General features: G+C 40.7%; 2 protein-coding genes across 2 annotated transcripts; one reads left to right on the top strand and one right to left on the bottom strand.

Moving 5' to 3' along the window:
* The first annotated feature begins 1,296 nt into the window (after positions 1-1,296).
* tgm1l1 (transglutaminase 1 like 1) lies at positions 1,297-19,447 on the top strand. Its single transcript, XM_035170400.2, has 14 exons — positions 1,297-1,454; positions 5,464-5,744; positions 5,848-6,039; positions 8,346-8,597; positions 11,380-11,498; positions 11,887-11,994; positions 12,999-13,176; positions 13,753-13,891; positions 15,258-15,450; positions 15,759-15,912; positions 16,088-16,372; positions 18,065-18,225; positions 18,375-18,511; positions 18,623-19,447. Exons 2-14 carry the CDS (start codon positions 5,465-5,467, stop codon positions 18,765-18,767), a joined length of 2,343 nt encoding a protein of 780 aa, XP_035026291.2. The 5' UTR covers positions 1,297-1,454; position 5,464; the 3' UTR covers positions 18,768-19,447.
* A 1,642-nt stretch (positions 19,448-21,089) lies between these two features.
* abhd4 (abhydrolase domain containing 4, N-acyl phospholipase B) lies at positions 21,090-26,128 on the bottom strand. Its single transcript, XM_035171632.2, has 8 exons — positions 25,875-26,128; positions 24,271-24,356; positions 24,009-24,107; positions 23,616-23,904; positions 22,557-22,741; positions 22,361-22,472; positions 22,071-22,257; positions 21,090-21,902 (listed from the first exon to the last, which is right to left on the bottom strand). Exons 1-8 carry the CDS (start codon positions 25,916-25,918, stop codon positions 21,813-21,815), a joined length of 1,092 nt encoding a protein of 363 aa, XP_035027523.1. The 5' UTR covers positions 25,919-26,128; the 3' UTR covers positions 21,090-21,812.
* Positions 26,129-26,735: the final 607 nt, after the last annotated feature.

Below are 26,735 nucleotides of genomic sequence, written 5' to 3'. Positions count from 1 at the left end.
TGAATATAAATTTTCAGTGTGACTTTAATCCTACACTGCTCTATGGTAACCATACCACGCAAACCACAGTGATTAAGAGAGGGAGGCAGACATGCGTGAAGGCTTCAGTTTGCCCCAGTCATCATCAGCACTCATCAGCTATGACATCATTACGATTTCCTGGCAACCCCAAAGCTGACGACCAACCTCAGTCATTCACATCAGTGGGACCAGATGGGTGTGGATTCCATGAGACAGATTACCTGTAAGAAACATTGAATCACGTTGTAGTTGGACTGGAATCAACAATGTGTAAAGTCTTGATCCAACCCTATTCTGAATATTTTGGTTTGATCATTTCAGCCGTGGTTTAAACTTAGGATGTGGCTTTAGTGGACAAGAGGTCAGGAAGGGTTTGTCCTCTGAGGTTTTTCTGTCATGTGACCAGCAGAGGAGAACTGATAGTGAGTGTGCAGGGGAAGTTAAATGTCTTGCAATGTGTTGCACAGTGAGTCCAACAACATTGAGGGGAATTCCTATTCCTTGCGTCGAGTACTGGATGTTTGTCACATTATAAAATTTAGTTTCTACTTTACTAACTTCAGGATTTGTTGGGAATATACTTTTTTTTAAAGCTGAGGATGTGGATTCTTTGAATATGTATCAATTTAGAGTATCTATTAAATGCCACTTTATTTTGGAAGGATATATGTTGTAAAAAGAAATGATGACCTTTAAAAAATATCGGGATGGATGGGGAGAGTTTTTTTGTAGCTGAGGGCTGGACGGAAAATGTTGGTACCAAAAAAGAACATCAACATTAAAAAAGATATACTTTTTTCTTCCTATTAACACAAAGAAATGATCTGAGATCTTTGTTACCCTTATTGGGCCTGTTGATAAGGTTATGATAATAAATAAAATCGGTCTGATTTGGTATAGTTTAGTTTGAGATTGGTGTGGTTTATAGTTTTTGTCTGTTCTTTGGTGAGTATTAGTAGTATTCATTTATTTATTTATCATTTATGACCTTTTTTTATGATTTTTTATGATATCGTCACATTAACATTCACAATATTCAAGCATTACAGTCTACTTCCTGCACTCCACTATCGGTGTGCTCCCACTCCCTTCCTGCATTGGAAAAGTTTGGCTGAACATTGCGTAACAAACTTTATATCCTCAGTGTGTGAGTGTGTATGTGTGTGAGTGTTTGTGTGCGTGCGTGCGTGCGTGTGGTTATAATTCACTACGTGCGCTCTTTTACGCAGCGCGCTCCGGTCGCCAGGTCCTGCTGGGATTGGGGTAACTTGAGCCGTGCGGAGCAGGGTGGGGCGCGGTGGGCTGAGCTGGGAGAAGAGGGGGGTGTGTCCGGAGCATATAAGTATTCAGATCCAAGAACAGAGCGAGTGAAGAAGAAAAAAGTTTTCATCCGCTGAAGGAACATTTCGAAGAGGAGAATCCACGAAGAGAAAGTAAGTCACTGCTACTTTAAGAGTTTATTATTCCAAACACCTAACGGTGATGGTTCGTCCACAGAGAGAGAGAGAGGGGGGATACATGTTTACAAAAGTAGAGATCATATCAAAGGTATATTACAGTGTGGAACTTATTGTCTTATTCACTGGGTGTTTTCTGGACTTTGTTGAACTTGAGCATTATCAAGCTTCTGTCAGCTCTGAATAAAAGCTGAACTTTTTCTGTCATAAACTGCAACAACAACCATGTTCAGTGAAAGAAACAACAAGTGAAAGTGTTTTCATGTGTTCAGCCTGGTTGGTTGGTGGCCAACCAGCTGCAGCTGATCATTCCCCTTCTCTCAGAGATAAAGCTGGAGGAAATTTTATGAAGATCAAAATTTGTTGATATTGCTATACAGATTATCACAATAAATGTTACAAAATTATTTGTTAAGTTTAAAGATGACGATTTCTGCACCTGGGTGAGGTTTATGAGCAGAGGATGATAAACAGCAAAACATTGAAGAAATCTGAGGTTGATCCAGTGCCACAATTTAGTCATTGGAAATATTTTATAAATTGTTCCTTGGTCAAGCACATGGTGTAAAAAAAGCTAACCAAATTGTCATATTCATTGTTAGTATTGTTAGTAAGTGACTAGTTTATTGTTTTTTTAAAAGTCTACTGATAGGACAGGGGTCAATCAGATTTCAGTTGGGGTCCAACTTCTGGATTTGGCCTGTGCAGATCAATAATGTGTTACACCTCCTCACTGTGCCTGCACAATGCACAAGTTATATATTGATATATATTGAACTTTTTTGCTTGTGATGAAAGTTATTTTGTGATAATAATTGATGTGGTTTCCATACTTAGAAACATTGAAGGATGAGGAATTTACAGGATTTCAACTTTTTCTTAAGACATTCCAGGCAATAAATTTTTTTAAATAATGCTTTTTTTCCCTTTTTTGAGTTAAATCAACTAATCAGTGTTACATGGGAACAACATCACCTGACATACAAGCCCAGCCAAAGTTTCACTTATCTCAGAGGCCGGTGGGCGTACCAGGCGTGTGAGCATGCCAATCCAAACTGACTGTGGAAGAAGTGCAGAGCTGCAGAAGGAGACAGGACACATGCACCACACATGATGTATGCTGCGGGGTGGCGATGGGCAAAGCAAGAGAGAGATGAAGAAGTTACACTTCATTTCAAGCTTGGCTGATGGCTGTATTATAAACCCATTTAAGTTTGTGCATTAGAGCGTGAGGGAAGAGCAGCGCTGCCAAAAAAAAAAAGAGGCTTGAGGCTTTTCATGGTTTTATGGGGTTGAGTGGGTGACTAATTGGCTAATTTATAGGCCACCTAAGGTGCAGCAGGGAGATAACTTGCCTTTTTTAAAGCCTGTGAAGACACAAACAATGAGCAGCACAGCATGAAAAGCTGTTGTTATGCTTGAAAAGCATCATTGTTGCTGTATTTTTTAAACAATTATGTTTTTACCTTTCATTTTTTCACAAATATTCAGTCCCTTGTTGTCTGTGAGTATAAAGAGGAATACAAACTTCAATGAAGTTATTTTAATTGCCCAGTTAGGAGAATGTGTTTCACTTTGTTTCGATCAACATCAGGTTAGAGAGTCTGACTTCTGGATGATGATCTGTTAAAGACAGAGGACATTACATTGACTTACATTGATTTCCTGGAGATTTACTTTAACCTTAACTTTAAGTTGCCGAACTAGCTAGTCTGGTGCTTACCACCTCCAAAACTAAAGAGCATTTTACCAGCTAACTGCGTTATTTTACTTTATTAGATAAAGAAATTAGCGTTAATTTACGACACAGTAGGGCCATGTTGAAGAAAAAAAATCGGGGATTTCTAAAACAAAGTCGTAATACTACGAGAAAAAAATACTTACGGGAATAAAGTCACAATATTACATGACAAAGTTGTAAAGTGACCCTAACCCTAACCCAAGTTAAAATAAAGTTTATATTTTACAAAAACTAAGTCGTAATTGTAAGATTAAAAACCTTCTTTAAACAATTGTTTTTCGGAAATAGGCACCAAGGATAACTCATGCTCACTGAAGTTCGACTCTTTCAGGCTCCAGTAAAACTTGGACTTGATGATGCGGATGTAACGATTCATCTTGAAATCTCGTAATTCTTTTTCTTCAACAACAAGTCAAGACGAGATAAGGATCTTTGACTGAGATAATCACTAATACACCATCATACTGACTAACTTGCTTTCTATAGCTGATTGATGTATTAGTGATTGTCTCAGTCAAAGATAAGATCCTTGTCGGTTAGAAAAGAAATCTTCTGTTCACTTCTGTGTGACATTGACGACCCATTCTAGTGTGAATCTTCCACCCTTCAGACTGTAGAGTGCTAAAGAATGGAAAGTTTTACAGGAGTAGATTCAGCATCTAATGGGAGGCAGGGCTCAGTGAAGGGTGTTTGTAAAAATGCAAATAGTAAGCCCATAAACCAAACATTGTGTATATGTTTGCCTTACAATTCTCCATTTCTCCAGACTACGTGCATTACTGCAGCTCAGTGTTTCACAAGAGTCAACAAAACTCAAACGGGGCTTTAAAGTTCGAGTAAAATGAATTGAATTTTGCGTGCAGTGCTCAGCCTTGAGTGTCTTTTATGCAATTGACAAGTTGCAGATGTTGAGAGAAAGGAGCGAAAGGAGGGGGGGGAAAGGGAAAGGCCTCCTCCCTCTGCCTTCCATTTATGTAAACACTTTTTGTTTTCGCTTCGCCATATTTGCTGCATGACATTTAACCCTGAGTTTAGAGGCTTATATATTTCTTTAATATGTTTGTTTGTTTGACAGGGGCAGTGAAGACGGGCAGGAAATGCAGGAAAGAAAGTAGGGGAATGACATGCATTAAATAGTTGAGCAGAGTTGAACCAGGAACGCAGTGCTCAGGGAATTTGGGGTATGTGGTATGCACCCTAATCATTTGGATATTACGACGCCCTAGGACAGGCTTATCTTTAATGTGACAAATGATCTAATTCCGCTGTGATCCCACCCTCACCGTATGAGAGGGAGAAACATGGCAGTGTGATAGATGTTCATATGATCCACGGTACACCTACACCCACGTGCACAGGGACATGCACGGGAACTACATTACGCCCCAGCAGCTGGGGTGAGGCAGATAGAATCCAGTTCCTTGCAGGAGGCGTGTTACAGTGTTCACCGAGTGTAGCTGACAAGGATAAAGGCTAAATACCCCAGAATGCTTTGGGAAAGCCTAACGACCGAGGCGAGCGCACATCTGGAACGTGGTAATTGTGGGAAAAAGCGAAAGAGAAAGTATAATGGGTGTTTTCCTGATGGAGAGATGAAAGGATTGAAGAGATGTTTTTTGTTATGGATACAAAGTTCGGTGGAATGAAATTCCATACCGTCTCTATAATGACCTCTACAATGTCTTGCGTTGTCCATTTTCTGTCTGCTGCACCTACAATGTTGATGAGCTGCTTCGACGTTTTCTCAACCAATGCCCTGTTGCAGATATGTTCGGTCTCATTTTTCTGTCTGAGATTTCTGCTTTTGTGCCAAAAACGTTGAGACGAATGAAATTGTGTTTCTGGTCCTCACACTACTGTATCTGCATGATAAATACTGCGTGGGGTAGGCGATGAAACATGTTATTGTAATTTCAACTAGCTAAGCTCGCAAGAGCCGGCTACACTTTGATAAAATGCAATTGATACATCCCACCCCCTCCCATTGGCTGTCTCGTCAAAGCTACACCCACATGATTGTGAACTCCTAGAAACCGACTCTTCTGTGTGTTGCTCGCTAACTTGTGGCTATCATCTCTGATTCAGCCAATCATTTCATTTTGTCCAAAGAAACAAATTGCCAACCCTATCTTTAAGTTGCAAAACATTCATTTTTCCAAAGAGGGGGATGATTCAATAGTCTTATCGGGGTAATATATTTTAGTTTTTTTCAGACAATTCAAGCATTTTTTTATTTCCCTCTAGAATGCCAAGCGAGCGGTTGACAGTCAGGGGCGTGTCGGAGGTAGGGCGCTTCTCCGGAGCAGCCCCGCCCACCAGGGTGGAGCTCACCATTCAGAAAGAGGGGGAGAAGAAACAGGAAGATGGAGCCTGTCGCCGATGGTTCAGGAAGATGTGTCCGTGCTGCTGTAAGCGCCAGAACAGCACCTCCTATGATATCACAGACAAGGTTGAATTGGTCAAACCTCCAGCCCCAGAGCCCGCCAAGCCAAAGCCTGAGAATGGAGAAGCAAAGGAGATGGAAGGTAGCGTGATTGACTTTTTGGATAAACTGTTGTATATTGGGACTATAGGCTTAGATCAAATCTCTAACTGTTTTTGCATCATGCACATTTTATAATCTTTCAGAAATAAAGCTGTCGGTGCGTTCGGTTGACCCGCTGAGCTCCAAGACAAGTCAGAACAGACAGGAGCACCACACGGACTTGTATCACGGCGACGAGCTGATCATCCGCAGAGGACAGACCTTCCAGATTGAGCTGGAGCTCAACAGGCCCTTCAATGCTGAAAATGACAAAATGCATCTGGACCTGAAAACAGGTATGAGATGAATAAATTCATGCAGTGGGAGTCATGGGGTGATACATGGTTTAGGGATTAATATAACATATGAAATAACATAGCTGACTGCTTCAAATAGGCCAAACCTTAAAGGTCGAGCAGTGTGTACGATTTAGGTGAAAGGGATCTATTGCCAGAAATTTAATATAAAATAATCCTAGTGATGTTTTCACGAGTGTGTTTCATCTGAATTATACAAATTGTTGTTTTATTTACCCTAGAATGGCCCTTTATATTGAAATACTTACATCGGGGGTCCTCTCTATGGAGGCCGCCATGTTTCTTGTAGTAGCCCGGACTGGACAAACTAAACACCCTTTGAGTTTTTCTAAAAATGTAAGGTTACCACAGGTTCTCTTTCATGTTTGGAAAGGGGAGGGTGAGGTAAGGGGTATTCAGCTGCATCATGCAACTTCACCACTTTATGTCACTAAATTCTACACACTGCAACTTTAATAATGAAAATAACTAAATGCAGCTGATGGATGAACAATTAGAATGGTCAGCTAGAAGTAAAAGATAAAAACTTGAAATAAATAGAAATCCGATTGGCACTTTGAAGTGTCCTTATCTCTAAACAAAAAAATGTGGGCGTGGCTGTTGGACATATAATTCGCACCCTCCTCGTAGTATTGTAGTATATTGTAAACTTGACCAGACCAACCTATGGTTCAGTTCAAAAACACATTGCCTCATCTAGTTAACAATGTTAAATAACAAGAAAGATGAAATCTACTCAAATTTACACATTTGGAACATGACGGGCAGTGTCGAGCTCATCTGACTGTTTTTTGACAGATTAAGATTACCAGTCCATGAAGAATAAGCTAATATAAATGTGTACAATTGGTGGACTGCCCCTTTAACCAGTATTTATTGCAAACCCATGTGAAATGTGAAGGAACGAACCCCTGACTCAAAACAGAGCCTGGGAAATGTGGTCAAAATGCTATGCATACCGATCACATTTAAATAGATCAGCAGTTCAGCCGTACGCCACAAGTTTTGGATTCCACCACCCAGCACAGTGCTAACACTTTCCAGACTTCAGGACACAGAACACCTCCCTCTGGTATTTACAGGCCTCACACTGCTACGACCGGCTGAGGAATAAAAGGCTATTACATCACCAGGGAGAAATGATTATCAGTCAGCGGCAGCCTAGATTGTTACATGCTCGAACGGGAGGAGAGTAACTATCAACCACATTCAACATGCACTTATTACCTTCGAACTAACGGCTGCATTTGAGGCGAAGGTTTTAAGCGTTGCACTACAAGGAGCAGCTTTTATCATCGTCACTTACTAAACTTCTCTAAGAAAAGAAAAAACTTCCAAGTCTGTTTCAATGAAGGCGACTACATTCTCCGAAAAGACACAACACGTTTCTTTAATTGATTTCCTTTTGAAGAAGTCCTCAGTGGTGAGAAAGGAAGAATGGGGTCTTGACTGGGGTCAGCTGGAGAACAATGAGATCTTGGTAAACTCCATACTCAAATAAAACAGCACATAGCTCAGAGCAAAGCTTCCAATAAGTCTTCATAGCTGCTGGGATAGAAGGGACTTTATGATAAACTTAATTGAAAGTTGGTTCAGCTGTTTTGGAGTTTTCCGCAACAAAACATCGGGTCACGTACACAGGAACACATCTGCGGGGAGGTGTGTCTTATGCAGAACTGGATGTCTTCCAGACCCAGAGTCAGAGGAACATGCACGGCTGGAAATGTGATACATATGTGGTTTACAGTTTGGTCGGATTTTCAACCACTGTGAGAGTCAAATACTTTGACACAGATAATAAAACATTAGGTTTGTTCCCCAGCCAGAAGGACTTTATTAAAACATTAAGTCCTTCTGCTTCCATAGCTGCTGTATAACTCGAGTTCATCCAAATTCAAAGCTGACAAAGAATGAGAAAACAACTTCAATTTTGACTCACTGTGAAACAAAGTGTGATTCAAATATTATATATTATTTTATTTTATTGTCTTGTCTACCTCATTCTGACTATCTGCTGCGTTATCTGGTTATAGTCTTTATGCTAAGCTCAGCAACAGCCTCCTGGCTGTTCAGATTTAATGGACAGATACGAGTATATATTTGCAATAACAAAAATGGAACTCGTATTTGCATTTGCATTACTTCAAAAGATAATACATTGTACAGTAGGCTGCCATCTAAAGCCACAACATAGAAACCATTACAATACAGAACATAATAAAATGTTTCTTTATATTTCTTCCATAATGGTGCATTCTGATTCAAATATCCCCTCTCTGGTGTAGGTCCCCTGCCCATGGTGTCCAAAGGCACCCACGTCATCATTCCTCTGGTGGATCACCTGGAGGATGAACGCTGGGAGGCAAAGATCGTAGCGGCGAACGGCACCAAGGTCAAGTTGTCCGTCAACTCTCCAGCCAGCGCTGTGATTGGCCTGTACGGGCTCAGCGTGGTGACTTGCTCTATAAAGGGAGAGGCCGCAACTACCTACAACTCCAACAAGAACATCGTCATGCTCTTCAACCCTTGGTGTGAAGGTAAGGAAATAAAATGAAGAAAATAAGATTGGTGATAAGAGGAGAACATTGGTCGAAGACAGACAGTGTTACATAACCTGTCTGGAATAAATAACATTTCATTCGTCCTAACATAAGCTTTTGAGGCCATATAGCTTTAAAAGAAAATCTATATTTTTGATGGCAGAAAAACTGCTGAGCTGCCAGCAAAGATGTTCCCAGGAAATATCTGCTGTGTAACAGCATCATCATTCAGATGGCAAATACTGGCACAAAATACTGTAGATGTGTGTACAGCCTCCGAATCTATGAGAGGAGTGCTGATATAATGTTACACATGGGTGAAAAAGGCCAACTTGATCCGTGTTGCTGTCAACCAAATAGCTACAGCGTGATCCTGTAACTATGGGAGTTATGTAACTCCACTGGCTACAGTTCAAGACAGCTGGTGAACTTGGTTGTGCTACTACAGCTCCACCCTGAATTGTGTATAACTAAAACATCTGTGTGCAAGATGAAACCGATCTTTAAACATCATTTTTGAAATTATTACAGATAATTAGAACATTCACAGATAAATAAGGTTGATCCTGGTGTTTGCACACTGAGCTACCTTTGCAGTTAAAGTTCATTAATTCTTTTGGCCAATTGAGGGCAGCAAAAACAAGCTGAATAGAATATTATAGCCTTTTAAATTGATATGATAACATCTTAGCAAACTGCCAGTTAATACATACCAGCAATACATTTTTTTCATTCATTTGGAGCTTCTCTGGCCGTCTGAGGAGTGTTAGTCATATAGTTGTTCCTCTTTTAGCTCTGGGATCAAATGGAAATTAGTGAGGATTTGATGAGGGCCAGACCCATCTACAAGAGCAAATAAACATGATTTCAGTCATTGGCTTGGTGTCCAGACTGTTGTTGCACTATATAATTAGCATTGTTAGTAGGTGTCAATGATATTATATATTTTAGTTTTCAAACATGGCGCGGAACGTGGTATCGATACCTTCCATCTGATATGATGGCATACATTTTTAGCTAGCCTCCCTGAGGTTGAGCGGCTTAATGTTGAGTGATAATTGAGACTTGGTTCTTGTGAAACTATTTAATTGCATTAGTAAGCCTTACATAACAAAATCAGTCTGAAATACTGTAGCTATCTTTGAATTTGGTTTAGGCAAAAAGATTTTGCTCCTTGACGGCGAGTTATGTTTGTGAACAGAACATATAGCTCCTTATATAAAATAAGTGTTTTTTGCACACAGATATCATCTTTTACTTTTGCTGGAATTACTATTTCCTCATTTCTAAATTAATTTTATTTAACAAGTAAATAAAGGTCTGTCGTCTTTTTGAATAATGTATTGTGGATTTATTAGTTTCTTATTAATTTAAATAAAAGCATTAGGAAATGCGATCCATTGTTTATTCTCCCGAGTCTCTTTCAGTTTGCTGAGCACTGCAAACTATACCCACAGGAAATTTAGCAGAAAAGCAGTGTATTTGCGACACAGCTAACAAAAAAAAAATGTGGACCTGGATTTGATTAAAAGATGGTCTTTTATTATGGGGTTGCTGCTTTTGGCAGCACTCCCAATCTCCTCTTCCCTTTTTCAATCTCTTATTCCCGAGACCAATTTCTCCCTCACGCTCATAAAAGTCAAAATCCTACAATTACTGTATAAAATGCCACGGGGCGAGCTCAGAGTAATCCCACAGCTGGTGACAACCTGTCCTCTCCCTCGCTTTTACTGCCTCCATGTGTATTTCCTTCCTTTATATGCCTCGCCCACTCTGTCCTACTCCCTTCTTGCTATCTGCTGACCCGGCCCTCACTGCATCACCCCACTGCCCCGTTTTTCGGCCTCCTCCTCATTCTTCATCCTGTGTGTGTGTGTGTGTGTGTGTGTGTGTGTGTGTGTGTGTGTGTGTGTGTGTGTGTGTGTGTGTGTGTGTGTGTGTGTGTGTGTGTGTTTCATCATACATTCCACGATGTTCAGGGAAGAAGTGAAAACCACAACCATCATAGCTGCCAGATAAAGTCAACTTCACCTCCCTCTGATCTCTCCTTTAGAAATCTCAAGACTCTCTGCTACGCTCCACTCTCTCTCCCTCATTTCCCTCCCAAGCATAACATCCCCTCTTTCTCTCTCGTCCCTCATGACCTCTTCCCTTCACTTTGGACTGTGGGCTTTTTTCACCTCCATCATGAATACTCTGCTACTTTTACTGCTTTCTCTTTGTTTCCCTATGTCGCGTTCCTTTTTCGCGACCCGCCACTAACCACTGTAGAATCAGCAAGAGACAATGAGTAAAAAGAAAGACTGTGATTGTGAAGCTCATGTCAGGGGTGCACGCCCAAGTCTGGGGCGCTGATGTCACTCAAAACAGACTACTTCCCATAAATGAGTGTGGGCCCCATTTCAAGGTCCAAGGATTCTTTGTGTTTCTTAACCATTTCCTGGTCCAGGAGACTCTTGGGGACATGATTTGTGAATATAAATCACATTCTTTCGGGGCTTAGTCACTGAAGAGGTGAACAAAGAGAGGATTGTGGGTCATTTTTTTCGCAGACAGGAAAATAAGTCAAAGTCTTCACTAGAGTCTATATCATTAAAATAAACCCATATAGTTCTACTGAAATAAGAATAATTAAAAGATGTGCCAGTGTAGAATCTTACAGAAAACATACACACCCACACAAACAAACACACACTTATATGAAACAGTGTATTGTCATAATTGTTTTGATGATGATAAATGATCATACACAGATATATAACTGTCATGTTCTTTCCAGAGGATACAGTGTTCCTGGATGATGAGGAGGAGAGGAAGGAGTATGTGCTGAATGACACTGGGAGGATTTACTACGGCACAGAGCATCAAATTGGGGCCCGGACATGGAACTTTGGACAGGTAGGCACTATCACGCCCAGTTGTCCCTATACTGAAGTTGTTCATCTTTAAAACAGCTTTTGATTTTGTTTTATTTAAAAAAATGCTCAACTGGGAGCTAATAGGATCAGACATATCAGGCTCTAGCTACTCAGGCAATACTTGGATAAACTAATCGCTGGTTTCTGTCTTTTTATGGGATTTATGGACTAGTAAATATAGAAATATAAAATATTGAACATCACCAGGGTTAACCTACTTGTTAGGCCTTTTTTTCAGCATGAAAGTCTTTGTAATCAATGGAGTTTTTTTATCTTTTAATGTTTAAATGTTAAAAGAATGATCAATTCCCATCTAAATTAACTATTTTCTTTATTACTAATTTGTGTGGGGTTTCTTTTCACCATAGTTTCATGAAGGAATCCTGGATGCGTGTCTGTTCATCCTGGAGAAGAGTGACATGCCTCCGTCTGGTCGAGGGGATTCTGTCAATGTGGTCAGGGTCCTATCTGCCTTGGTAAGACACTTACATGGATATACTGCTAAATACATTGATAAAATATAAAAATGTATATTCATGTATTTCACACACATATAACACACATACGGTATACTGCATATGATCTAATTCAGTAGCAGTCAAAGTAGTCAAAATTAACTAACTTTACACATCAAAGGCCATTTATAGGCCTCGAGCAGTGCAATGTGCACATATTAAAGAAGTTATATACAGCATTCTGTAGTTTGAAGTCTTTTCCATTTGGTTGTGTCTGAAGTTTACTTACTTTTTTTTTTTTTTATGAGAAAGATCTGTTGGTGTGGAGTTAAAGAGACGTTAAATTACTAAACCTCTGTTGAAAGCACAGTTCTTCTTTGCTTGAGGCTAGAGGCCTGAGGCTACATTAGCTACTAATAGCATAAGAAACCCAATTCTCAAGTTGAGCAGTGAATTTACATTTTGGGTAAAGTAGGCTCTCGGTCTTGATAAGGAAGAAGAATATCTAGAATAAAAAAGAGATGGAAGTGTTATTGCTGGTTTCAGACAGAAACAGTTGTAATTTTACTATCCAGTGTCTACATTGGGTATTTTACTATTAAATTAGCTACACCCTAAATGCACGTGTGTCTTGCACTTTAGATCGGTTGTTGTCAAACTTTTGCCATGGACCCCGATTTGAAAAGATTTGTGCTTTTGGATGTTTTCCTACAGGAAGTGTATGAAATTCTGAACCAAAATAGTCATTAGTTTTATTAGTGTGTTACTTATAGGCTACACCCCAGTTTGAGAACCCCTGCAGCAGACCAAGTGCAATGCTACATCAGAAAATTACTTCTAAATATATCAAAACTAAGCCTTTCACTATCACATTAAATGTAACATTATTATATCTTAAATTTGAAGGATTGACTGTCTCACTGTCTTTAATTTTAGCTGCAGCCCATATAATTTTCAACGTCCTGTTTTGAAAACGGTATGATGGCAGTCACATGTTATTGATTGAGTCTCCATCCTCTTTCCAGATTAACGCTCAGGATGACTTTGGGGTTCTGGTCGGGAACTGGTCTGGGAAATACTCCGACGGAGTCTCTCCTGCGGCGTGGAGCAGCAGCGTGGAGATCCTGAGGAAGTACCACTCCTCCAGCGGCACGCCTGTGTCATATGGACAGTGCTGGGTCTTTTCTGGGGTCACCACAACAGGTGAGCATGTGAAATAGATCATGTGATGGTGTTTTTATAGAGGGGCTGGAGCTTAGTGGGTGGTGGCGGAAGGCATGTGAAGAGATTGTATTTGTGTGTATGAGTGTGTGTGTGAAATGCCACAGAGAATACCAGTGTTGTATCTCCCAGTGTTCACATGAGTTTGACTCACAGTGTCTAAATGAATCGTAATCCTGACTTCCTGTTTATCAGGCTCCGTTAATCAGATCTCACCTCTCTGAAACAGAACGTTTCATTAAATCTGTGCTTGCAGGATTTCCTCACATGATAGCACTACTGCAGCATTGCTCTTGATAGCAGGACGTAGCTCATGTACACCATAAATACCTTGCATTGGCATTCCTGTCATACCTCCCACTTTTATCACAGATAGAGCCACATGTGTTGCTTTCATTCATGCAGGTTTATCAGCTTTCTCTGCAACCAGGCAGATGCCATCTTTGTAGAAATGTGCCAAGTGATTGCTCACATCTTTTGCATCTGGAAACATAATTCAACTATTAAATGAGTTTGAATTAATGTAAATGTTATTTATGTGTCTGTCTTTGTTTCCAGTGTTGCGGTGTCTTGGAATACCAGCCCGCAGCGTGACCAACTTCCAGTCCGCTCACGATACTGACGTGTCCCTCACCACCGATGTGTATTTCGATGAGGATGCGGAGCCGATCGACTACCTCAATAGTGATTCCGTCTGGTAAGATGTGTATCTTTACATTGACAGGAACACCCTGCGTGGAAAATTGCCCACTGCTAAATCCATACCTTTGGAATGCACCATATATTTAGATCTGCTCCGAAAGCAGTCTCCTAACTTGACTTGACCCTGAGACGTCGTGTACTTACAATTATCTGCAGCTCCTTTCAGACTCAAGAGGCTGAACTGATATCTATCTCCCATAAGTGAAGTACAGTTCTTAGATTGATGGGTGCCATTTCTTGTCCCTCTATAGCTATGAAGCAAAAGTACACCAGGCACCTGTTTCTCCATACACAGAGCAAAGTTAGCCAACTCCCTCTGAATCAATGATTTATGTTGAATTTCATTGAATCCATACCAGCTGATAGGGCTGGGCAATAAAAAAAACTATAATTATCACAATATAGTTTTCATGAATAGCAATATAACAAAAGTCCAATTTATATTGGTATATTGATTATGCATTGTACAATCAGAGTGAGGTTTGACACATAATTGATCTACCATTTTTGTTGCTGTTTATCAAGTGCAAAAATGATAATATTGAGACATTTGTCTTGATCATTTTCGATATTGACTGATAGTAAATGTTTTATCTACATATAATTGTTGGCCATATCGTCCAGGTCTACAAGCTTACTGATAATGCTCTTTTTTAAAATTACACTTTATCTCTACTTGCTCTGTAAATGCTTGACACAGGTTTTGCCCACTATACTGTTCATTCGCTCATGGACATTTTAATAATGCAAATCTGAAATGAAGCTTTCAAAAAGTATAATTGAAGAACATGCCATGAAATATTAAAGAAACAGCTCTACATACTGGGAAATATGCTGATTTAATAAGCTTTTCTCGTGTGTTAGAGTGTTAGATGAGAAGAATGATTTCACTCTCGTATTTGTCAGTTAATACAAAACTAATCATGAGACTGTTGGAACCATTTTATTACTTTATCCTTATCTTTTACTTATCTCTTTTAGTATTTCATTATTATATCCATATCATTTTATCTTTCTTTGTTTTCCTGTCTTTGCTGTATCCTCATTTCAAACTTATGAGATTTACGATAACGCTCCCTCACTTCCTGTTAATTTTGTTTTGCTGTGTGCGTGGATGGGGTGAGTGAAGGGACGGAGGATGTTGTTTTTATGCCCTTGTTCTGTAAAACACTTTGTGTTACATTGTATGAAAAGTGCTATACAAACAAAAGGCGGATGATTGATCTGAATCTGAAATGGGTGGCACACAGCAGGCTGGTGTAGATCATCCTCCTCAGCTAAAGAGCATATTTCACAAAGTGTCACACTGTTCCTCTTAAAACAACCTCATATTAAAACCTCTCATTTCCATCTTCCCTCAGGAATTTCCACGTATGGAACGACTGCTGGATGGCCAGACCGGACCTGCCTCCTGGCCATGGAGGCTGGCAGGCTGTTGACTCCACTCCACAGGAAACAAGTCAGGGCACCTTCCGCTGTGGCCCCGCATCCGTCAACGCCATCCGTTCCGGCCAAGTCTACCTCAAACATGACACGCCTTTTGTGTTCGCTGAGGTGAGTGGTATGAATTGGCAAGTGGGACAGAAATCTTTTTTTATTCACCACTATATAAATAAGAATGGGTTGCCCCAGTTAGAGACAGGTGGACAAACTCAATCTCTGGGATTAAGGATATGAAATATTGGTCTTTGACAGGAACTATTTCTTGGGCCCCTGATTCTCCCCATTTGATTCAAAAGAGAGTTAAAGAAAACATAATTTCTTTACAACTGTACGAAAGGATAAAAATAATAAATAAGTGTGATGGATACTTTGTTTCCTCTTCTCATGACCTTTTTTTTTTTTCCTGTTTTTCCTATCAGGTCAACAGTGATAAAATCTACTGGAAGAGGAACCTGGATGGCACTTTCAACCAGTTCCACATCGAGAAGAAAGCGGTCGGCCACTGCATCAGCACCAAAGCCGTGGGCTCTGAAGAGCGGGCAGACATCACACACCTGTACAAACACCAAGAAGGTGCGGAAAAACACGTTTTATTTCGATTGATGTTTCAGAGCGTCAGAATCATTCCAACACTATTAAAATGTAATGATTTATTAAAACACGTGTTGCTTTGTTTGGAAGGGCTGTGTGCCAAATCTCTCGCTTCTGTCAATAACTCACTCTCCTTCTCCTCCCTCCACCCTATCAGATTCAGAGGAGGAACGCATCGCTGTGGAGACCGCCAGTCGCTATGGCAGCAAGCCAGAAGTCTACTCCACACCCATGGCTGAGGACGTCGCCGTGGAGGTGAAGATGGAGGGCGAGGGGCCGAGGATGGGCACCGATGCTAAGCTGAGCATCTTGGTGAAGAACCTGAGCTCAGAGCCTCGTCAGACAACCCTGCACAGCCAGGTGGCCGTCATGTACTACACCGGTGTGCTGAAGGGCACCATCAAGAAGGAACAGATACCTGTGGAGCTTTTGCCCAATGAAGGTCAGATTTCCACTAAGCCTTAAAGTATCAACCACTTGTTAGTGCCGTAGTCTATATTTTTATATCAACAATGTATCAAACGATTATGTGTATAGTGCTAATGTTGCTCAATGTGTAGATGAGCAAGTGTTTGCAGTCTGTCGTATCAACTGCGCAGCTAGTGTCTGCTGCTCCGGTGCAGTTGAAACGCTCAGTTCAAGAAGATCTTTTCTGGCGATTTTCGGTAAATCTTGCTTGACAGTGACCTCTGTGGCCATAAGTGACAATGGTGACATGATGGTAAAAGTTAAAAGTAGCACAATTGTTCACGGGTGATGACTTCATTAAACTACGTCTGTTACACGGCGATATCTAGATAAAGTTAGCTAACATTAGTCACTGTAAGCTAAGCTGGTGATATCAGACCGAGTGAAGCTGAAGCAATAAAATCCCTGAGTTTACTTTATTAAGCAAAGGTGTGTTTTATCAAGAACAAACTTTTTATTTGCAAGAGGAAGAGGAAGAAGTGAAACTAAAAAAGAATACATTACATTTCATTTAGCTGACCCTTTTATCCAAAGCGACTTACAAGTGCATTCAACCATGAGGGTACAAACCCAGAACAACAACAATAGAGAAAGTACAATTTCTTCAAAAAAGCCAAACTACAAAGTGCTATAAGTAAGTGCCATTTAAGTGCTACTAAATTGTTAGTTTAAAAATGTTATTCAAGGTATAGTCGGAAGAGGTGTGTTTTTAGTTTGCGGCGGGAGATGTGTAAACTTTCTGATGTCCGGATGTCAATGGGGAGCTCATTCCACCATTTAGGAGCCAGGACAGCAAACAGTGTTTTTGGTGATTTTTTTGTTTTTTTTTAGTGATTTTGATGAGTGTTTAGCTCGCAGTGAGGGAGCAACAAGCCGATTGGCCGAAGCAGAGCGGAGTGAATGGGCTGGGGTGTAAGGTTTGACCATGTCCTGGATGTAGACTGGACCTGATCCGTTCGCAGCACAGTACACAAGTACTAATGTTTTGAAACGGATGCGGGCAGCCACTGGTAACCAGTGAAGGGAGCGGAGGAGCGGAGTAGTGTGAGTGAATGTAGGTAGGTTAAAAACCAGTCGAGCTGCTGCATTCTGGATGAGCTGCAGAGGTCGGATGGCACTAGCAGGTAGCCCTGCCAGGAGGGAGTTACAATAGTCTAGGCGTGAGATGACCAGGGCGTGGACCAGAACCTGCGCCGCCTTCTGAGTGAGAAGGTGGCGTATTCTCCTGATGTTGTACAGCATGTATCTACAGGAACGTGTTGTTACAGTAATGTTGGCAGTAAGGGAGAGTTGGCTGTCGAGTGTCACACCCAGGTTCCTAGCAGTCTGAGTGGGGATTAATACGAAGTTGTCAAAGTTAATAGCCAGGGAGAGTATTTCCCTGGAAGGAAAAGTACACATTTCTCTCTCATTTCAATACGCTAACTATTAAACTACACAACACGTCATTTTGTTACCTTTGGACAGAGGCTAGCTGTTTCTGATCTTAATGTGAAGATAACTTAATAAGATAAGATAAGATAAGATAAGATAATCATTGGAAAAACAGTAAAACTAATAAGATAAGATAAGATAAGATAAGAAAATCATTGGAAAAACAGTAAAACTTCCATCGTAAAAATATCGAATATTGAGCTGTGCTCATTTTCCGTATCTCTTTACACAGAAAAAACCATTGAGTGGGTGCTGCCCTACCAGCAGTACCAGAACCAGCTGGTGGATCAAGCCGCCCTGATGTTGACCCTGTCTGGAAGAGTCATCGAGACGCAGCAAGTGTTGGCCAACCAGACCTCGTTCAGGCTCCGCACCCCTGACCTCAACATCTCGGTAGGTCAATTGGCAATTTAGCACAGCATTGCTACGGTAGTGTTATTTCTATTTTTGGAGGGGTGGGTTACCTCCAGTGTAAACCTTCACTCTAAAAAGATAAGAAAGGTTTTGTTCAACCCTTTCTGTTTGTAATCTGTGCCTTGCAGCCTTTGGGAGAAGCTGTCGTTGGCAAGGAGATGGCAGCAAAGATCACCTTCACCAACCCCCTGCCACGTACGCTGAAGGACGTGGTGTTCAGAGTGGAAGGCCTGGGTCTACAAAAGGGCCATGAAGTGGTTGTAGGGTAAGAATATGAGACGTCGCCCTCTTTTTGCCTCGCTGTCTCTTACCCTTCAAAATTCCTGACTACTTTCCTTCTCCAGACTAAACTTTCTCTCCTGTTTGTCCCTCTCAGTGACGTTAGTGGTCACTCCACGGTGACACTGACAGAGCACTTCATCCCCACCCAGCCCGGACCCAGGAAGCTGGTGGCGTCCCTCGACTGCAAACAGCTCACGCAAGTGCACGGCGTGGCTGATATCGTCGTTCTTGAAAAATAAGATGGAGCCTGTGGAACCATCACTCTGCCTTATAAACTGAAAGCGTTTGATTATATGAAGTCTGCCAAGTTCCTCTATCTTAAACTATCTTGTGTATTTTATATAGCAAAAATATGAAATCATGATATTTTTAAAACTATGAATAGACACTTAACAACTGTAGCATTATCAGTATTATTTTTTACCTGAAGTAATATAAATTCATTTCTGCCTTGCTCTAAAATGTTAAACCTGTGGTAAAGAAGTATAGGGCAGGGTTTAAATGCATGCCTAGCCAATGCAGTGCTGTAACTAACAAGCATTCATATATTGAATTAAGCTGTTCTAGTTATTAGACTGATTCTAAACTAGTGCATTTCAAGACGTTGAACGATGTGAAGTTGCAGTGAGGTCATCAGTATTGCGTGATAATGAACATGCTGTATGTGTGTCATACATGTATCTTGTCACAAGGTGGAAAAAAAGAATCTGTGAAAACTATTTTCAGACAAAATGAACCTCACATGGCTTAAATGAAGGAAGGGTACTGTGAAATGTTTTGAAAGGAGACATTGAAATTGGCGTTTTGCAAATTGCACACTGGAATTCCCCACAGTTTCTTTTTCTGTTACATTTGACAGAAACATTTTGTAATCAAAGTTCGAAGACAAAGTCATTTTTCCAAACTAGTCGACAATGTGTATTTGAAAAAAATGTATCTGGAAGGACATGGCTGAAGGGTTATTTCAGTCAGAAGATTCATGCAAATTCATAACGCCGCCTTTATTTTGAAAAAGTTAGCACTCATTAAACCCAAGCGTCTCCATTTGCAGAGTGTTCCTTGTGGTTGAACTTGATGAAGAAGATGTTGCTCTGTTGTGCCTTGTGTGTATGTCTCCACTGTGTGTGTATAATCATACTGACATCAGCTTTACAGTATTTTGCAATTTACCTACAAAATTGGATTTGCCTCTGCTGTGAATTACAGACAACCGTGTCACAGCAGAGCCCAGAGCAGCCTGAATTCACACAGATTTGCTTGTTCTGGTCTATTTGACTTCAGCAGTCAAAGTACAATGTGAAGGAGCTATTTGAATAACATGACATTATTTATCTATCTTATTTAGCGGGACTGTTTTCTGTGTCGTTTTGGTAATAAAATTTACACTGAAATGATGGCTGTGAGTAATAGTTATTTTCTATCTGCATACATTCTTACAGACACACCCAGTGTCCTAGTCAGAGGAGGGAGGGGTTGAAATAAGAAAAGAAAAATAATGAATGACAGATTAGAGAGGAGGCAAGTGTGGGCCTGTAAAATTCCCATTCTGTAATACCACTTGTTTTTTGATTTGAGGAGAGAAAGTGTTTCATGGCAGGTTACTTCATAGTGATTCATTTCAACAGCTGGAGGAATGTGACACACCTTCGCTACATTTCATCATTTTTAAGATACTGATGTCAAACATATTTATCTTTTGCTCAGAACTTTCAAGGCAGTGATTGTATTTTACCTTTGACTTACATACTGCACTGAGGTTTGTCGTTCTCTTCTCTGATATGATTGGTGATAGTAGTCAACTATGACGTATATTCATTGCAGTCCTATGAAAACCATATATTTCCAAAACGTCCATGTTCCATGATATCCAAAACTTCTTACAGCATGTGACACTGGGACACTCATTAGATAACCACTTTACACTAGTTCATGGTTTATTTGGTTAAGAGGTTGATTTTCTTTTCTTAGTCAGTGGAGGAAAATGTCTCGCTTTAAGTTTTCTTAAAATGTTTGAATCATCACTGTACAAAAATTACATTTTACAGATATACTCAGAGCTCCTTTTTCTCTACTTTTACTCTCTCATTTAGCATGTCGTTCACAAAGTAGTGTGTTTTACATGATGGCCTTGCCAGATTAAGTAAAATAATTGAATATATAATGTAGTGCACATGCAGTGATGTAAGGAAATACTTTTACTTAAGTACTGTACTGAAGGAAAATTCTAATATAAAAAGGTATTGACATGAATATTCCAATTTCATGGTACTTTAAAAACAATTAATAGCAATTGTATATTGTTTTAAATCAAACTAACCCACTGTGCATATGACTGTTACACTAATTACAAATGCTATTTTAACTAATGTAATAACAAGGGCTGCATAGTTGAGAGTACTTTTACTGGTAAAATATATTTAGCTGAAAATATTTATGTACTTTTAGTTGTGCAGCAGTTTGCTCAGAGGACTTTCATGGGGATGACACTTGTTACTGACCTCTGCTGGCTGGGTCACAAAGTGCAACACATGTGGAATACAACAGTAGCAGAGAGGGACAGCGTCTGTCAAATCAGCTTTTATTGTTTTCAATGTATAAAACACAATCATCTGTTTGATACAGTGGAAAAGGTACAGAAGTCAAAGAAAATATAACATACAGTGTATTACTGGTTGATGTGAGGTATATATAAAATGTGCGTATCAGTAGACTGGTGTCGGCTTTGTTAAAGACAGGCTGCATTACTCTGTTTAATCAGATCATTTAATGCTCTGTATGAACACATGGCAGAATACAAAAATTACATGTTATAAATAAAGTTTCTAATTCTAAATAAATTGGTGTAATAAATACCAAACAGTTATTTGATGCCAGTAATAACTTGTTACAGAGCAGAGGAACATCCAGGACGCTTGACATGCATAGATTACACTGCTAAAACCACCATCATGAACCGTCTCTATACATTCAGTGCATACACAAGCCCACGCACACACACGTTTGTACTTCTATCTTAGTGAGGACACTCATTGGCATAATGCATTCCCTAGCCCCTTACTCTAACCTTAACCATCACAACTAAATGCCTAACCCTAACCTAAACCCAATTCTAACTCTTACCCTAAAACCAAGTCTTAACCCTCAAACAGCCCTTTGAAGAAGTGAGGACTGGCCTAAATGTCCTCACTTTCCAAAAATGTTCTCACTTTGTAGGGTCTATGCTAAAAATGGTCCTCACAAAGATATAAGAACAGGAGCACACACACACACACATAAACACGGAGTCAGTTAACAGAGTTACATATATTTTCAACCGCTGTGTTGAACTCTTCTGGTTGATCAGCATACAAGTGATGAGAGGCTTCATTTATCAGCTGCAGATAAACAAAGATAACAAAGGCAGTTAGTTATGTACAGACACTTTACGTTTATGTGCCGAAGAAAATACATTGAACTAAAATGATAATAATTCAGTGATGTGCTGAAATAGACATAATTGGACAACATCAGCCTAATGTCTTTGCTTGTGCATGTCCACTCACCAGCATTTTGGTGTTGGCCTGGTTCCTAATCTTGACCACTATGTCCCCCGATGAGCTGTCCACCCAGGAAGATTCTCCAAACAGCATGGTGAGGGGCATGGAGGGCGGCAGCAGGTCGACCCGATGCAGCATCGGCCTCTTGGCCCAGCCCAGAGACTCCGACATGGCACGTAAACCCACTTCACCACTGGGACGAGGAAGACGAGGAGAAAGGGTGATAAGCGATGTGTTGGCCATTATCAGGCCTTATGTGGTATTGCTAAAAATTCGACCACACGATGTCTGCATACCTCGGGGTTTGTGCGTTACAGTGGTAGATGTACTGCGTCATAGTGTCGTCATCAAACAGATCTTCAAATTTCCTTTTGAAATCAGAGCGGAATTTGTTCACCAAACCCGGACCTGAATCAGTGACATACTCTGATGTTAGTGGAAAGAGTATTATGTGGCTCAGCGCTCTACTAGATAAACAATAACGTCTCTTACCCCATGGGCCTGCTGCTCGAATGACAGCCAGTGGATTGAAGAGGGAAACCACCGCTAGAATAGCTTTCACCCAGCGTGGAGGTGACGACCTCCTCATCTCTGTCACCTGACCACCATTCGCCTCAGTCTGTGTATTGGGTTTCTCAGGGAAACCCCAGGGGTCTACCAAGATAAGATGTGATACTCTGGAAAAAAGACAGCAGAAGACAAATTATATTAAGTACCATTTATTTGCTTACTCATAACGTGGTATGCACTGCTGTCTTTCTTAATACTATAATTAGGAGGCTGGGGTGAATGTGTTTTAGGGACAGAGTTTTACAATTTAGAATTTTTTGTGAGTAGTTGTGTCTCTTTACCAGACAACACAGATGCACATTTGAAGGAGCATAACCTGAGAATAAAAGGTAAATATCGAAAGATTCCTTCTTGGAATTTTGTACAATTTAGTAGAAATACAGGTTTGAAGCAGCATTAACTTGTTTTTTTCTGGCCACTAGGGGCAGCGTTAACGCATTAAATCTGTAAACAAAATACTGGACATAATAACAACTTACAAAGTTGTTCTGGCAAATGTTTTGGCAAAGAGATGCGTATTTACAAGACACTGAGCAACATTAATACAAACTCATGTCTCTAGTTTAAGGCCATTAAAAACAATAAGCTACAGTTCTGTTAAGTATTTAACTTAGTTACCTTAGCTTAGCATAAATTCAGTTAGCTTAGCATAAAGACTGGAACCAGTCTTGACTCTGATCATCCTCAGTCATAAAATCCACCTATTAGCCCCTCTCAAGCTGAAGCTCACTGTCTACTTGCAGTATTTCATGTTAACCCAACAAAAATGACAGTGCTATCCAACTCGCCTTTGGGACTCCAATAAAACAAGATCACAAAATGTTTTAAAACTCCACCAGTCGACCAAATAAAAAAGTACACGTCTTAAATTCAGATAAAATAGCTTATATTCAACATGACAAACAATGAAGTATTTGCTTCTGTATACGTCCCTGATGTGGGTTTGGTTGATGGTTCTAGTTATTATTTTATCTATACTACCTTGAAGGGTACTGGATGGCGTAGGAGGTAGCCAGGTACCCCCCCAGACTGTGCCCCAGCAGAATCATGCTCTCCAGGCCCACAGACTGTCTCCACTGTTCAATGGAGGCGACAAACTGCTCCTCTGCCTTGGCGGCGTCTGAGGGGAAGGGAGGCCTGGAGCTCCTGCCAAAGCCCAGGAGGTCGAAGGCGTAGACGGGCCGTGACCTGCTCAGCGCGTCCAGGTTTCTGATCCACATCCCCACCCCTCCTCCAAAGCCATGGACCATCACCAGGGGAGTCTTAGGGGCTGGTGGAGAAAGGAGGGTAACAGAGCAGGAATTTGGTTGTGGGTTTTACAGTGCAGAGAATACAGCTGCTGCCCCCTGATATACAACAAGAGGAGGGTCATACCTGCAGGCTTGTGAACCATCTTGTTGGTGAGAGTCAAAGTCCATAGCTGATCCTGGTTTGGTAACGTCACAAACCGGGCCCACAGGTCATTCTTAATACCTGATGTGATCAGGAAAAGAAGAGTAACGAAGAAATCAAGATGGAGAAATGTGATATTTCATAAAGGGTTAGCCGCTTTAATACACCATCAAAGTGCCTAGTTATGTTTACATTAGTTCCCAGTGGTTATGTAATCAGCCAGTATAAGTCGAGACATACTTACAGGCAAGAATCTTGGACTCGGTTGTCTTCAAGAGGGACACGGAGGTTGGACGCCAGGAGGGCCACCAGTTCCAGACTGAGTTTTCCCTGAAGCAAACACAGAGGCATGAGGAGAATGAAGAGATAGGACAGGAAATGCTCAGTGTTTGATGAATGTACAGCACCAATGCTTCTGGCACAAGTCCAAGTTTCAAGCCAGTGTGGTTTGTTATTTACATGAGGCACGACGACTACACATCCGGGGGTGTCACGTTTCACAACCCTCACACATGAGCCACAGCATTGAAGCAGAGGTTAATGATTAACCCAGTTACCTGTGACTTCTTATTAGTCAATCTATATTTCATTGTTATGCAGTTTAAGTCAATACACTGACAACATTGCGGTCTTGACCACTTTTTATTTAAAATATGTTGAAAAACTAAATACGGGTAAACCATCCCCATCCCCTTCCGCTCTGATTGCAGGTGGAAACAGGCCAGTGTCATATTTCTAGCTCCACCACCACCAATACAGCAGGTCCAGGTCCAGGCCGTTCACCTGCCCTCATACCAACAGGTTATTCAGATTTGCTGAGTCATTGGTGAGCCCGCCTCCCCCTGGAGTGTGTCACCCACTGCTGCTCCTTTCCTCAGTGACAATTAAAAAAAAAAAAGGCATGTCACATTAAGATAATCTCATTAAACCAGTACTATATGGGGCATAGCATTTAGAGTTTACATTTTGATTTAGATTCAACATTTAACATTCAGATTTAATATTTAAAATCATCATTTGAGTTAAACATTTAGATTTCACATTTAAATTCAACATTTAACGTATAGATTAAGACTTAATATTCAGATTTAACGTGTAGGTTTAGCATTTAACGTTTTTAATCGAACATTTAAGAATAAAGAAGAAGAAAATTATGAACTTTAACGTTGACATTATCTTCGGTGTAATTTTTGCGAAGAAGGTAAAGATGACAAAGTTCACAAATATTGCTGTAAATCTAGTAAAAAAAAAGGAGACTTTACAAAATACACACCACTTTTTAAATCGCTTAGGAGCTCAACCTGGTGACAAGTTGATATTTTCAGCATGCCCCGCTTCACAATCGGCTCCACATAGTATAATACACTGATTAATAAGCATATTGATTCTACATGACTGAGTTCCAGTTGCAAACTAGTCGGTTCACTTTTCAGTTGACTAAGATTCTTCAGTCTCTCCCATAAAGCTGACATGCATTGGTTGAGTGGTATCACATAAGATGGCTACATTTCTAAATCCTCATTATGTTTTAGTGTTGTTTTAGATGGTGTCAGGACTCATTGAGTTTGTTCAATCCACATGTGGATTGAACAAACTCAATGAGTCCTCACACCATCTCACATCGTGTCCTACTTCCTCTGAGTGGATTTAGATACAATGACTCAGCAGTGTAGTGAAGCACTGGAGCACACAGACAACAGATGAGAGAAAGTGACCCAGTGGAAACACATGTTCCTGCTGCTGTTAAGTGAACGTGAGCAGGACACACAGGGAACACGGTGTAGTGTGTGTGTGTGTGTGTGTGTGTGTGTGTGTGTGTGTAGCTGAGCAGCTGTGCCGCGGACTTACTCTGTCTCACAGTCGTTCTGCATCGGAGCTGAACCGGGATCCATCTGTCAACATGCTCCGGTGTTTACATTCAGTTCAGTCGATCGCGGTTGAACAACACGTTTTCTGCTCCTGCTACAACACAACACAACGATCCGCCGTCAGAGAGCCACTCGTGTTTTGTAACTCGTACAGGATCAGCTGACCGGGCGCAAAGATCGTCTATTCGTGAAGATGCACCGAAGCGTCACTCTTATGATCACGGTCAAACGAAATAAACCTGCGCTCTTCCGGCGTCAGACTGTTTGGAGGCAGCTGCCAAATTGGGAGGGTGTCTGGCATCTATCTGCCTCTGTTGCCACTGTTTGGAGGCAGCTGCCTCTGTTGCTACACGTGTTTGGGGGCAGTTGTCCCTGCGCCACACCGTCTGAGAGCAACTAAAGCTGTTTGTAATTTATTCAATGAGATATATACGGGTTTATGAAAGTTTATTAGATAGTTTGTTCGCTCTCGGGGGTTGGACTCAAAATGAATCAAGAAAAGCTCCACATCTATCAGATCCACATGCATGATCTTGGTGTCTATGGACAGGGAAGAACTCAATGACTGTGTTCCCAGTATCAGTTACAGTGTGACTGATACTGTGCCTGAGTAAACTGTGATAAACCAAAGGAAACATTTAAATTGTTATCCTTGCCTTAAATTCTACATGAGACACATTCAAGATGGTGAATAACTCCATGATAGCAGTGATGCACAGAGATGCCACTGCTCATGTAGCAATTTATTGACTACAAAAGTAAATGGAAATACCTCAAAGGAACAAAGTATTAGTAACGGTAGGACCAGGCGCACTCTCCATTTATATTTAGGTTCTCTCTA

Source organism: Hippoglossus stenolepis, chromosome 11 (genome assembly GCF_022539355.2).
Source record: "Hippoglossus stenolepis isolate QCI-W04-F060 chromosome 11, HSTE1.2, whole genome shotgun sequence".
Classification (NCBI taxonomy): Eukaryota; Metazoa; Chordata; class Actinopteri; order Pleuronectiformes; family Pleuronectidae; genus Hippoglossus; species Hippoglossus stenolepis.
Note: the sequence above shows the minus strand (reverse complement) of the source record. Positions and strands in the feature narration are given on the sequence as shown.